Genomic DNA, 15,334 nt, shown 5'->3' with positions numbered 1-15,334 from the left:
CTCATTGATTACGACGAAATGTTAGTTTTATCTCCAATTAAAAATCCAACTATAGGTCGGCTGAGTACGTGCATGTATGCCATGAACAAAAAAGTTTGAAGCCAACAGTGCCTCTATAAAATATAAAATAGAAAAAATATATTTTATTTTCAAAAATATTTTCCCTTTTACTTGCCAATAAAATATTGTATATATTATGAATTATATACTAATGTTTCGTTGATCGTTTATTGTATGGAAATATCCATTTAAATTACACCTTGCCTAATGAAATTGAATGTTGCATTTTTGCGTAATTAATATTAAATTTATAGTAAAATCCTTCACCAAACTTTGTAAATACGAGTATATTTTTAATTTTAATTATTGTAGTATTAACAAACAGTTAAAAAAATATATATTTATTTAAAAACTGTTGGATTTTGCTGTCTAAATTATTATTTTTAATTACCAATTTGTTGTTACGTACAAAAGAAAGTGTCATGTTAATATTCTGATTAATTTGTGATAGATTAAATATTAAAATAAAAAATACTCTAAGTCACAACATTTCATTGTTATATTTATACATACACGCCTATTATTTTGTATTCTATTTGTATATACTTAGGTAAATAAATATTTTTTCATTAATCAGTATTTTCATTTCATTAACGATCACATGCTACACTTCACATGTGATCGTACTTTCTGAATAAACGGAAAATATATCACGTAACACTATTACCATGAAAAACTACCTACGAGTATCTACCCTGGTTCATATAAAAAAGCAGCGAACATGCTATTTACAAACTACTCTTAACAATATGGGGTAGTCCGGCTTCACAATATAATTTGTTCCAAAACTCAACTCTATCCTTCTCCGCATACGGTCTCGGGGTGAACGTCTCTCCGAAATCCAAAAGCATTTGTTTAGATGAAGTATACTGAGGCCATATTACTTCTGAGCCTGTGGGTGTTGGATTCCTGAAAATAAGTATGGAGTATCTTGGTAAATACCGCGGCAGTGATAAGCTATTTAAGCTACTTAGTACATTCATTTCTGCTGCTGCCACTCTTCCTTCCTTTGCATGGAGGACCACCGTTTACTCCAAGTTGTTTTCTATTCAGAGTTGGCAAAAGGTAAACGGAAGCATGGTGGTCGACCGCTATAAGGATGCGTTCAACGCTTGAGCTATTGATCCATCAGGTTGAAGAGACTCGCTTCGGATAAGTCTATTACTGTCTATAAAAATGTAAAAACATTCGGACAAAAGCGACTTAAAACAATTAAACAAAAAACGCCAAGTACGTAAAGAGATCCTAAGCCCTATACAGGAAACTGTATTTAAAACTAATTACTTTCAAAGGGTCGCTGTTTTCGAAATCCTGGACTATTATAAAACGTAAGCTTTTCTAAAAAAGGAGGTTTAGCAAAACGGTCCCTAGTAATGTTGTCCCGGGAGAATTCTAGAACGAAACTAATGTATAAACTCTGATTGATAGCAGGCAGCATAACAAATTGCAAAAGATAATACCGCCTTCAAACTTTTGACATCACCTATATTTTTTCTTATAATAACCATAATAAGGTTATAATGTCTCTCACTTGAGACTGGTGTAGTTCCTAGGTCGTGGAAGCTTGCAAATGTGCAACCAGTGCCTAAAGATATAGACCTATCTCAGTCACTTCCATACTCTGCAAGACTATGGAACGTGTACTTAACAACTGTCTCCTGTCGTACCTTGAAGACAACGATCTCCTCAGTGATCGCCAGTACGGATTCCGAAGAGGGCGATCTACTGGGGATCTTCTTGTGTACGCCTCGCACTTATAGAGCGAGGCTATAGAAGGGCAAGGCGAAGCCATTGCAGTATCTTTAGACATTTCTAAGGCCTTTGACAGGGTCTGCCACGCAAGCCTTTTAAGCAAGCTTCCCTCTTATGGGTTTCCCACTGACCTTTGCAATTGGATTTCGGATTTCTTTCACTTTCCATCAGGTGAGATGAAGGTCAAATGAGCACTTATATTTTTATAAAAAAAAAACCAACTTATGCAGTCTATTTATACTTACCCAGTTTTAGCAAAATCTGTCCACAATTTTGTTAATCTGAAAACAATATCTTGTAACATCTTTTGTTCTTGATATGCATCTTTATTTAAAGCGTTATGGAATATATAAAACAGATCATCTGCATGGCATGCTCCTTTCAAGTGCGAGAATCCACTCAGAATTTTCACCATGTTCAAATCGGTATCAAGACACAACCTGAACATGTATAATTGTTCATGCATTGAAGAATAGAAATGGGCAAATCTGTGAGTGTTGAACACAAAATGTAAATCAGACAATAAATCTAAAAGTGAAGCAATTGTGTGTGTACTAATTTCATTTTCACCAAAATAGAATTTCTTGAGCCTCTGTCCGAATTCGATCGTTTTCTCTTCAGTAATCACGCTAACAATTTCTCTCGGTACGAAACTATGTGGATTTTTATTTAAAAATTCTACTCTTTTCAATTGGTACGGTAGTATCAGTAAACCTTCAAGATTGTTATATCCCAGTATCATGGGTATTTTCATAATGTTGCTCTGCAACAGTGTCTCGATAAGTTCTTCAGTTAAAAATGGTTCTACATTGTCAAATCTTTTCTCGACTACAGGAGCAAAATGTATTGGTAGCCCTCTAATCTTCTCGTCTGCAGTCATTGTTTTCACAGTAATTTTTGAAAACTTTTTAACCGGGATATTTTTTAAAAAGTCATATAGTTCTTCTTTATCGTTGGTATCTTTACCCAGATATTTCGCTACCCTAAATGCACGACTTAACCCCTCTTTACCTTGTGTCCAATCTGTTAATGGAGCTCCACTTTGACAAATACCTTTATGGAATAGTCCTCTGGACATCAAAGACTGCATATGGTAAACAACAGAAGCGCCACCCGCACTTTCTCCAAATAAAGTTACGTTGTTAGAATCACCACCAAACTGTTGTATGTTGTCACGCACCCATCTTAAGGCAGCAACTTGATCTTTCATTCCTGCATTACCAGGAACGTCAGGAGTGTCTAAGCACAGAAATCCTAAAATTTCAAGTCTGTAGTTCAGAGTAACTAGCACCACATCGTGTTGAAGAAGAAATTCTGGACCATATCCAGATTCTACGTCGCCAGAGCCGGACATGAATGCTCCACCATGTATGTAGACCATTACTGGTATTTTGGAGTCTAGATTTAGAGTTGTTGAATATACGTTTAAAAAAAGACAATTTTCATCGCCTTCAACGTATTGCACGGTCATCATTTCATGCTGTGGGCAAACCGGGCCATGATCTATAGCTTCACGTATGCCTAGCCAAGGGGTTGGCGGTTGTGGTGCCTGAAAAAGAAAAAAATACCTATTTAAATATACGGAATGCAGATTTGCGTTCAAAACTCGCTTAAATAATGTTCGTATGGATGGTACATGCACAGTCCATTTGAAATATAATAACAATGAAAATTTAATGGCACTTTTGCTTGTATCTGCTCCTCAATGGACTTGATGTAATGGCATACGCATGGTAATTATTTTCCATGACACTGAGATGCCACATACGGTGTTTTTATTAGTGGCCGCCATAAGTTGTGAACGTGATGTTTCATACATTTTATAGGTATGCTATCGGCGCAAACTGAGCATTTACGTGGACGTGTTTGAGACACAAGCTGCAGGAATGGTCACCACTCGCTACTTGTGACCGCGTTTAGTCACCCGACGCCCACGCACACTCGACCACGGAAGGTTGCTTCGCCTCTCCCTTATATGCATGTATTCCAAATTTTAATGAAAAAAGCGTAAAGGAGTTCATTATCATTCTATAGTTGAAGAACTTATCTGAATATAATTTATACTTTTAAAAAAGCAAATTGCGACTTATTAAAAGTGGATGTGATGACGCCATAATTGCTTCTGAATAATTAATGCAAACACAATCAAGACCGATTTCATTTTACACTCAACAAACAGCATGTGCAACGCATCTAGCGAATAATGGGCTTCGGCTGGAGTCCACGTACAACCAGTGGCTCGGCATGAACACCGGTGGCTTTTAAGGACTTATTAAAATAACCCATTTCCTCACCAAATTATGTAATTCATAATCACTTTATCATGGAGGTGCCATCTTTAAATGGAAGTTTGAAAGTCAATAGACACTAGTTCAGACACACCTGTATTTTGACTATCTCACCTTAAATCTAAGCTCGCCGATGGGAGGTTGGGCATATGGGATGCCCTTAAAACTATAATACGGTTTTCCATTGAGGAGGGTCTTTACAGTTCCTCTCAGCTGGCCTTGCATTACAGTCACCAACGGATATTTCTGAAAATTAAAACAAAATATTCCTCAAAAGCAAGTTCTTGGGGAAACAACAATTCAAAACTTTAATTGCCGATACAATGTCTGCGATTTTAAATGCTATAATGGGCAAAGTAACGGCAGTTACTTGTCATTCGATTATTAATGTTTTTTTAATGCGCGCGTAAGTGACACGCCCCAATCCATAACAGTTGTAGCGCCACTCAGAGCTTTAAATAGCAGAGATCTGAGGGGCACTGCCACTACGCCCGTCACCCTGGGACATAAGTTGAATATGCATGTAATTTCACCAGCACCCTTACATTTCACAACCAGAACGTAATAATTCTCACATCACTGCTTGGCAGCAGAAATAGGTAGGCAGTATTTCCCGGGACGGACTCATTCACAAGGCGCTCTACTGCTACTGTTGATGTACCAAAGCTTTCTTAAAGTTTTATTCAATTATTCCCAGAGATGTTCCTTCCTCAAGATTTAATAACATTATCGTCGATTTTCATACGTATCACACAGTTGCATTAAATAGAACAATTAAGTCTTTTTGAGTACACACGAAATGTTTTAACGCAATCGGATAATGGAAGTCATATGAGACAAACTAATATTCATTTTCAATAGACTGATACATCAATTAATCTCTCAGTTTAAATGTTATAGCAAGTAAAACTTTTGTATATTTAAATCTTGATCAATACACTCAAGCGCAAATAAGAAAAAGTATTTTATACATCCTTCCTCCTTCCAGGATACCTCTCCGCCGCGGGGGCAAAGGAGAGGTTATGCCACACTTCTACCGGCTAAAACCCCACGATGGCCTTCTCGGGTTCTGTAGTTGGAGAGATCCGGGATCGATCTTGCGCACCGGAACACGGGCTCCAAAGGAGCATCCCTAAAACAGACCCCTGCAGAACCCCGCACACGACCTCTCTCCGATGGCTTGATCGATCCCGACCCGGGTACGTAACGTACCTGTCGCTTAGGCAGGACCCGACAACTCGCTTCAGGTAAGGAGGCACTTGGTGATACTCGAGCGCCTCCTTAACCAGGGCAAGGAATTGAATGCGTTGACGATATCTAATATTATAGGAAATGAAACTATTTTTCCGGATTTAAATCGCGTATATTTGTTTTTTCAAACAAACCGACGTTTCGGGCCCTTTACAGCCCTTTAGGGCCCTAATTTCAACAGGGAAGATGGTTTCTCCGTACCACCAGTTTGGGATCCAGTATTTCCTCTAATGAAAAATCCCAAACAGACATAAGACTGCAGTACTAATTAATATGTTTTAGTTTATTCTAATTTCTATTAATAATTAATAATAAATTAAACCTAATAAAAATTCATTCAATAAAATAATTTGTAAAACTTAATGTAGCGTAAATTGGAATGTTTTCTTTGTAAAATTAAAAATAAGGTATTTAATTAATAACTATTGTAACTATAGTGAAAAAATAGGGTGGTTTGCATTAATATTAGACATAACTGGTTGAAGACTGTACCACCTCAGTCAACCGTGACCATGGGACCTGTAAAGGGCCCGAAACGTCGGTTTGTTTGAAAAAACAAATATACGCGATTTAAATCCGGAAAAATAGTTTCATTTCCTATGTGTAACAATCGCGAAAACCTAAGAACTCGAGATATCTAATATTGTCAACCGCGCCTCTCGGAAGCTGAACTGACCATCCAACAGTTCGGGCCATACTCGCAACAGATCCGCCTCGTTCAGCAGGCATATGGGTCGGTACGCACAGGGAGAGTCAGCTGGTCGACCTTCCTTCTTTATGGGGACCATCCTCCTTCTAGTCGGACCCAACTTAACCTAATCATAACACTACTGATCATTTGTTTTATTACTTTGACCAAGCTAGGGTAGTCCAACTGACTGATGAAAGTAATTAATCATGCAGTTTTTATTACTTTCCAAATTTAATGCGGGCATTATTAAATTGAATGAATGAATGAATGAAATATTGTTTATTGCACATAAATTTACAGTTAAAATACAAAAAAGTAACTTAGGTATAAAGATAGTAAGATAATGTGCAACAGGCGTTATTGCTATGTAGCTATTTCTTCCAGGCAACCTTAAGATAAAAAATTTGGGATATGCAAAAGGGGTGCAACCACAGAATATCATTATAAGTACACTACATAATAATTATTAATATACTCATGTACGTAGATAGAAATATCCATACAAATATTATTAATACATAACAATACATAAATAAGAATAATAAATGCTTATATACTTTAAAAGGAAAAAGAAAAATGAAATATAACTATAAGAAATAAATGAAATGATTGTGGAGAAAAAGACAAAGCTTAGGAGTTAAGGAAGTGATCCGTGACACGTCGTTTGAAGGAATCAAGAGAAGTAAAAGAGTTGGAATCAAAATTAGAGGTATGTTTAGTAAGACAGTATCAGAGGAGCGAAGGGGATGGCAGAGTGTAGAATAGTGGAAAGTAAAGCGATCTTTGAGATAAGAAGGCGTAAAGGGACAGAATAGAATGAGTAAAGAAGGGAAAGAATATGAAGATCTTTACGCTGGTGGATGGGTAGCCATTTAAGTTGTGCACGAAATTGGGAGGCATGGTCAAATTTCCGAAGCCCGAAGATGAACCTCACACACATATTTTGGAGCCGTTCCAGTTTTTTGAGCACGGTGACTGACAAATCCGGGTAGCAATCATCTGCGTAGTCCAGTATCGGATGGAGAATGCTCTGGGCCAAAGTAATTTTAGTTTTAGTGGACAAAAAGTTTTTAAGCCTTCTCAGGGAAAAATGCACACCAAACACCCTCCTGCTAACCTTAGCAACGCACGGCTTCCAAGTCAGACATTTATCAAAAATTACTCCCAAATTCCTAACTGTGTCCGAAAAAAGTCCATGTTGTTAGTACACTTACAAGCTCTTTATTCCACTGTTAGTACAAAAGTTATAGAATAAAAATAAAGAAAATAAAATGAATGAAATGTATGAATGAATGAAAATACTACATAATTACCGAGCTCCCAGGAAAGTGAAGTTCGGTGAACTTAGCGAGCAGATCGAAGTCCCACCTGCCCCTTATCATTTTAAGAACTCTGTTTGCGCTCTCTCGCACTCTGCGCAGGCAGGTTGCCTCCGTTTTTCGCATTCGTTCGTAAAATCCTTATTAATAAAGTTTAAAATAAAGTTAAACGATTCAATCAAAATTTTTAAAAATGCATTTCGCTTAAGTTAATTTTTTCGATATACATGGACTATATTAAGTAAGACTGTGTTAAGTTAACGTTAAAATATATTATTTGATTGATTTAATTGATTATATACATACACGTTACTGGTTTACATTCTCACAATTTTTTTTTGTTCCGCTAAATGTACCGCTATGAAAATTACTTAATACACAAAAAAATAATATGTGTGGCATCAAACAATGTATTCTTCCACGCGGACTACACCAGAGTAAATGACAATGCTGGCTTTACCTATGGCGCAAGGTGTTAGGAGCATACAAAGAACCTGTGTCCCTCGAGGTGCAAGTAAACGGCGAAGTAAACTGGCTATTGCTTCCCAACATCATTTACATTGCATCATGTTTTATCATCACTATTGGGAAAATATATCTGTAAGTAACTGCCTTCGTGGCCGAACAGTTACCATGCCGAACTGCCACGCAGAGGCCCCAGATTCAATTCTTGGGCCGGGAGAAATATTTGCATGACCTAGATTTATTTCTCTCGTGAGTTTGGGTGTAATTTGTGGTTATCTATGTGTGTGTCTACGGCACCCGCGACACAGGGTTTCCTTAGTGCGGGGCTATGTTGAGTGTGTGCGTTATTATTATAACAAAAAGTATTCCATTGCAATCTCGTTCCTACTAGATGTTGCCAGGATATTGATTGCACCCGGTCTGCACGGGCGTTACATGAGCTAGGGCCAGCGCTGGTGAATTATGTACTATGCATCAAACTATTAATGCAAGGCAGCCCATATTTGCTAAATCAAAACTCCACTCTGTTTTTTCTGCAAATTGTCCGGAGGCAAAATTTGCATGAATGTTGAAGAAGTATTTGGTAAACATGCTGTATCGAGGCCAAGTGATGTTAGAGTTGTCTGGTGTCAGACTATTGTAAAAAAACACCAAACAAACTTATTACTCCACTAATGAGTTGAAAACTACTACACGTTTTTTTATTTCAAAATTGCGTAATAATGTTTTTAGGGTCATTATCAATTCCTATGTAATGATTTCATAACAATTTTCGAATATTTGGCTATTTCTTCATGATTATATGCTTATTCCTTGGACATTATCGGAGGCTTAAACCAGTAGCGATAACGGTAAGGATGAGAAGCTAAGCTGTAGCATTGACGTACTTATAGTTTGCTAAAAAGCAATAAGGAAAAGCAAGTATAATAATGCCAAAATAGGTACACTACCTAGAAATCAGGAAAACCCAGGTTCACTGAGACATCAAGAAGTTCTTTAGGAAAACAACTGCTCTTGTCCTTACCATATTTTAAATAGTAGAAAAAGGATAACAAATAAGTGATAGGTAAATGTAACAATTATTTATTTATGTAGAATACAAACTATACCAATCTAGATTACATGCAAAATGTTTTGAAACATTTTAAAACAGGCTCCCGAAAAAACCAAACACTTTTTTAACTACTGCTGATTGCTCTGACTAATGCATGGTAAACCGACTTCACAATAAATTTGATCCCAAAACTCTACTCTGTCCTTTTCCGCAAATTTTCCAACAGCACTCGTTTCATCTAAATTCAGGAAATCTTTACTATCAGTCTCATATTTGGGCCATTTGACGCTAGAGTTACCTGGTGTCGGATTACTGGAAAAGAAAACAATTTAAGAAATCAAGGATGTTCTTGAAACCGCTGGAATGCGTAATTAGAAGAATAAATAGACTTGCACGAAAAGATTGATGAATGTAAGTAAAGAGGATTGATTGCCAGAATCGTATATGGGAATCAATGTAAGTATATATGTATGCATGTAAAATAAATTATGACAACTTATTGTTATGATTCTATAACTAATCTTTACCATAGTATTATTCGATTTTACTAAAAATTTTGTTTATTAAAAAACATTAAATCGAAATCTTACACTATTTCTTCAAAGAATTACAGACAGTGCGAATAACACAAGTTGTAGTCACCTGGTTTTAGCAAAATCGGTCCATATTTTCGTCACTTCGTAAACGATATCTCTTAATTTTTCTTGACTCTTATAAGAATTTTCGCTCAATTTACTGAAAAACAAATAGAACAAATCGTCTCCATGGCATGCGCCTTCCATGTGCGGAAACCCAAAATATTGCTTGAAGAAATTCAAGCCCGTGTCGAAATTAAATCTATACATATATATAGGTTTGTGTTTTATAGAATAGAAATGAGCAAATCTGTGGATACTATATACAAAATGTAAATCAGATACTATGTTCACCAGAGCTACAGCAGTCTCGTTACTAAAATCTGAATTACCGACGTAGAACTCTTTTATTCTTTCACCTAGGTCTTTGACCTTTTGCTCAGTTACTTTTTCTGATATTTCTCTAGGAACAAGGTATTGAGGATTCTTGCTATTGAAATCCGATGCGTTTAGCTGTTCTCCTAAGTTAATTAAACCTTCTGCTGAATTATAACCAATCATCAATGGCACTTCATTCATCTTATTTTCCAAAACTAAGTCGATTGGCTTGTTTGTTAAGAAAGGTTCTACATTTTTAAACTGTTTCTCTATTACAGGTACAAAATGCTCTTTCAAACCCCTATGTTTTTCATCCTCTGTCAAAGTTTTAAATGTTATTTGGACAAGATCAGTAGCTGGAACACTTCGCAAAAACGTTAAAAGTTCTGTTGTGTCGTTCGTTTCTTTACCCAATACTTTTCCCGCTCTGAAAGCTCTATCCTTGGGAGATTTTCCTATAGCCCAGTCAGCTACAGAAACTCCGCTCTGAGCAACCGCTTTTTGGAAAAGACCTTTTGACATTGGTGATGACATATGATATGTTACAGATGACGCCCCTGCACTTTCTCCAAACAATGTAACGTTATCAGGATCGCCCCCGAACTTTCTTATGTTATTCTTCACCCATTGCAAAGCAGCTACTTGATCCTTCATTCCTGCATTTCCAGGTACTTCAGGAGTTTCTAAACTTAAGAATCCTAATACTTCAAGTCTATAATTCATTGTTACAAATGTAACGTCGTGTTGTAAGAGAAATTCAGGCCCAAGATAATTATCGACATTACCCGACCCAGTCATGTAAGCTCCACCATGTATAAATACCATCACAGGTGTTTTAGAGTGAGAATTAAGTGTTTTTGTATATACATTTAAAAATAGACAATTCTCATCACCTTCTATAACTTGGCCAGAAATTAAATCAAACTGCGGGCATACAGACCCATGTTTAGTCGCATCGTAAGTACCTTGCCACGCTTGTGGTGGCTGTGGCGCCTGAAATTGAAAAGAATGCTAAATACATGATGAGTGATGCGGCTGTACTATGATTTAATACCATTGGCATAATAAAGGCACAAACGCATGAAACAAATCATGCATATTATTATGAGAAATTTTATAATAATATTTTTCTTACCGTAAATCTTAGTTCTCCTACAGGTGGTCGGGCATATGGTATGCCTTTAAAACTGTAATACGGTGATCCATCAAGTAGTCTTTCCACACTACCTTGCAGTTTGCCTTCATTTACTGTCACCAGCGGTTCATCCTACATTATTTTATCAATCAGTGAGTTTTTGTAAATTATTAATTATTGTAAATACATTTTAAACAATATTTTAATTGTCAAATAAACAATTTACCTTATTAGTATCGCCATAAACAATACTGATAAAAAGCAAAAACAGTAAATACCATTTAGACGTGAGTATCATTATGAGAAACAAGTTACGATACACACTGTTAAAGAAGCCTTGATGTAAAGAAACCGTGAAGGGAAATACATCGTTTATAAAGCATATGGCATGATGACTCCCCGAGGCAGGAAAAAAAGTGTTAAAAAAGAGGTGAGCACGTAATCAGTCAGTGTATCGAATACACATTAGTGACAGAGCATTTTCTAGAATTATAATTTTTTATTTATATATTTATATTCAGGTTATAAAGACCCATAAAACATACCTTATAGACTGACATACATAATGCGTGTCCGGATCGAAGCCTATGAATGGCGGCCTTATTGCTATGTAGCAGTATGGGTGCAACCAAAGAATATCATCATAAGTACACTACATAATAAGTACTAGTAAAAATATTTGCATACACAGAGATAGATATACATAGACATACAAGTAATAATATTATTAATACGTACATAACAATAAATACATAATAATATTAAATACTTATATACTTTTAAAGGAAAAAGAAAAATGAAGTCTAAATTTAGGAAGTAAATGAAAGAATGGCAGAGAACAGACGAAACTTAGGAGTTGAGGAAGTAATCCTTGACACGTTGTTTGAAGGAATCAAGAGAAGGGGTTCGTCGAATCGATTCAGGGAGAGAATGTGGAGTTCTCTGATCGCAGAAATGGTAAAAGAGTTGGAATAAAAGTTAGAGGTGTGAGAGTGAGAGAGGCATGTTTAGTATGAAAGTATCAGAGGAGCGAAGGGGAAGGCAGAGTGTAGAAGAGTGGAAAGTAAAGCGATCTTTTTTTTTTAATATTTTCCTTCCATCCCCCCGATATTTATTATTCCTTCCTTGAATATATTTTCTATGTATGTCTCTTTGTTTTTTATCTTTCTTTTTATAGTTCTTCTTTCTTTATTCACTATGGTGTTATATATTTATTTGCATGTATATGGTTTTTATTACCTAACTAGCATTATACTTTTGTGAAAATAAAAATGTTTTTAATTAATCTAAATTGTATAAAGTCATTTGTAACATTGTTAAAATAATAATAGTATCATAAAATTGTAAAAAATAATAAAATAGTGTAAATCATTGGAAAAAAAATATAATAAATCAAATAAAATATTGCGTCAGAATTTAACTAATAATTTCGCCCACGTTGTCCCCTCCGCACTACGAAGCTTTGCTTTCATAATCGCCACACAGAAGTGAATTGCGAATTGTGTTTGATTCCTGACGATGTACATCATTTGCTCAAGGAGTGCGTTCGGACAGAGCCTATCATATGTTTTGTCGGAGTCAACATGTAGCGCCGCGGAGATTTTGTACACTGTTTGGTTAGCGAGTATTTTGATTTATCCGTCTAAGTGTTTTCTTGAGGTATTGTTTTTCGAAAGGGGCTGATATGTTCAGTAACGACAAAAGTCGCTAAATAATTAAGAGTGACTGAAAAACATACATAATAATAACAAATCACTAATTAGTCATTAGTGAACTGGCGCCATGGTGCAGCCAGCCTAAGGTAAGTTAGGTAGTAGGTTCCCTGCGGCATCTAGACTTGACCTTTTTGCAAAGAGTGAGGCGAAGAGCTTCGCCTTCTCTTCTGCAGCATGGGCCAGCGTACCATCCAGCCTCAGCAGAGGTGGCAAAGATGGGTGACAAAAGTTACTTAGGACCGCTTTGGACAGGGACCAAAGGAATTTGCTACCTGCTGGATAAGAGGCAAGCTTGGCCCCTATGCGATGCACATGGTCGAACTTGGCCCTAAGTAACACGCTTTTGCACTTCTTGGCGGCTATATTAAAAGCTTTCTTCAGATTCCGAGTACTTGGAGCTTTGCTCAGTCGAGCATATGCCTATGCTTGGTACGCGGACTACTTTTGTGCCTCAGCATGACTGCAGGAGCGTTAAACAATGGACGAGCTTAGGCTCCATTGGGTACATCGGAGTATGGTATGTAATACTCCATACCCAAACGCGAAACCTCGACTAAAGCACCAGCGCAGCTCGACGAGTCTCCTGAAGTAAAGCAAACCTGCTAAGATTATGACGCAAAGAAATGGCGCATTTCATCCCAATTTGCTAACCTGTATCGCCACACCCGTCTCATACTATTATTATTTGACGTGTGACGCAACTTGGGTGTCCGGTAGCCGGCCTCGGAAACGTCGGTACATGACACCCTTCGGTCAAAACTCATCCTTCATGAAGGTCGACAGATGTTGAGTTGGTACTCTCGCCACAAATTAATCACATCGTGACGGGACCCCAACTGGTACACCCTCAGGGTAGCATTGGTTTTCACCCGTATATACTCCACAATGTCGGCAGACTCTGTGAAGTAATGAAGCCGTGACACGTATGTATAACAACATCGACGGTATCGCTGGACGCAATATAAATGATTAGGGCCATTCGGGGTGGCGCCACTAAGATTACGGCTGGTGTACTTCTTTTTCCTTTCCGTCTTTTTGAAACCGTCTTCGTCGCACTGTTCAACTTTTCTCGGTGGTACTGATAACACAGCTCCAGAGATGAGCACCCGTTTAATAATATGTGTGTAGATTAAGCAGTGTATGTACACAATTAGGCATTAAAACACTCGTGAGATGTTTTTATGAAACTCGCCTTTCATTATGCAACAGTCGCATAAACTATTATACTATACTTTTGTTATTAAGTCTTCTTACTTTAGTTTTGACGTTAGTTACCTGTGATGTGTTCAGGAACCGCATGTTACATGTGTATGTGAAATGGCGGCAAATAAAAACTTTTCTCGCGCATGTCACGCAACTAGTTTTATTTTTAACAACAAATAGTTTTTATTTTTAATTCATAAACAAACTGTCCAGACTATCATACCGTTCGATATGAAGTAACGTGTGAAATTGTCAAAATTGTTTGCTATTGACATTTAATTTCGAATAAAACGTCATCTCGACTGATATTAGAATTGAGGTCCAATCAAATTGTTTTGTTTTTCAGAGATGTTCGAAATTTGAATGTAATAATAACATCGAATTCAATGTTATTAAGAAGCAATAATAACATTTTCACAGATAAGAAATTTGTTCTAACAAAACAGTAATTTGCGGTTTTTGAACACATTATAGAGAGTTTATGATATGTGTGTAGATAAAATACTTTTTTCATTACACTTGCTCGTAAATAGTACAAAAGCATGGTGGCTAACTTGACTATAATATGACTATAATGCTCCAAATAAACCCCTCGGGCCTTTTTTTCCCGTTACAGCCATGTTCGGTGAGGAGCTTTTTAAATTTGTAGCACGACATACTTCCTTACATAAATCAAGTTCAAGTTTAAGCAAGTAGGTTACTTAAGTACAAAATTAAAGCATTCGCTTAATATGCTGTCTAGACAGAAATTAACTGCAACTCAGCCACATACTACTTAAATTGTTTATTTAAATTGTTGGTGAAATTACAGACACATGGGACTTGTCAACTGATGTCTCAGGGTGACGGGTCCAGTGGCAGTGCCCCTCAGATCTTTGCGATTTAAAGCTCTGAGTGGCACTGCAACTGTTATGGACAGGCGAGTAGCTTCCAGTTCGTCCCGTCACTACATATTATAAAAAAAATCTCTTCAAATCTTTTAATGGATTTTAATTACTTTCTACCATAGCTGTATGCATCTTTGCTCTTTACTACGTTACTTCGAGTTATATTGTCTATGGAAGAATAACTGGCCATTTAATGATAAAAAAAAAAACAAAAAACCCGTCATTTTCAAAATCCATTTATAATTGTTGTGATTGTGAACCTTGTGTGAATATTTATTCATATAAGAAATAAACATTGTATTTATTTTCTAGCGAATGCGATGATGAAAAACTTTGTATGTATCGTGGGCGGTAAAAAAATACAAAAGTCGAGTTATAAAAGCCCTTATTAAAGCAGTAATTTCTTATTTACCGTCTTTTTAACGTTCGCAATGTACTGTTACTAGTACTACGTACTTTTTGACTGGTTACCTGGTTGACAAATGGTTACCATGCTGGTCTGTCATACAGAGGTCCCGGGCCGGGAGAAGAATTTGTATTCATTTATTTCGTGAGTTTGGG

General features: G+C 36.7%; 2 protein-coding genes across 2 annotated transcripts; both read right to left on the bottom strand.

The window, feature by feature from the left end:
• Nucleotides 1–429: 429 nt before the first annotated feature.
• On the bottom strand, nucleotides 430–6,139 carry LOC113236960 (esterase B1-like). The gene is made up of 4 exons (XM_026473189.1): nucleotides 6,050–6,139; nucleotides 4,215–4,346; nucleotides 2,058–3,361; nucleotides 430–969 (listed from the first exon to the last, which is right to left on the bottom strand). Exons 1-4 carry the CDS (start codon nucleotides 6,137–6,139, stop codon nucleotides 789–791), a joined length of 1,707 nt encoding a protein of 568 aa, XP_026328974.1. The 3' UTR covers nucleotides 430–788.
• Nucleotides 6,140–8,781: 2,642 nt separating this feature from the next.
• On the bottom strand, nucleotides 8,782–13,982 carry LOC113236959 (esterase FE4-like). The gene is made up of 4 exons (XM_026473188.1): nucleotides 13,959–13,982; nucleotides 10,969–11,100; nucleotides 9,523–10,826; nucleotides 8,782–9,192 (listed from the first exon to the last, which is right to left on the bottom strand). Exons 1-4 carry the CDS (start codon nucleotides 13,980–13,982, stop codon nucleotides 9,009–9,011), a joined length of 1,644 nt encoding a protein of 547 aa, XP_026328973.1. The 3' UTR covers nucleotides 8,782–9,008.
• Nucleotides 13,983–15,334: the final 1,352 nt, after the last annotated feature.

Source organism: Hyposmocoma kahamanoa, unplaced genomic scaffold (assembly GCF_003589595.1).
Source record: "Hyposmocoma kahamanoa isolate Upper Pololo Valley unplaced genomic scaffold, ASM358959v1 92, whole genome shotgun sequence".
NCBI classification, from domain to species: Eukaryota; Metazoa; Arthropoda; class Insecta; order Lepidoptera; family Cosmopterigidae; genus Hyposmocoma; species Hyposmocoma kahamanoa.
The sequence above is the reverse complement of the archived record's forward strand: the minus strand, read 5'-3'. Positions and strand labels throughout refer to the sequence as shown.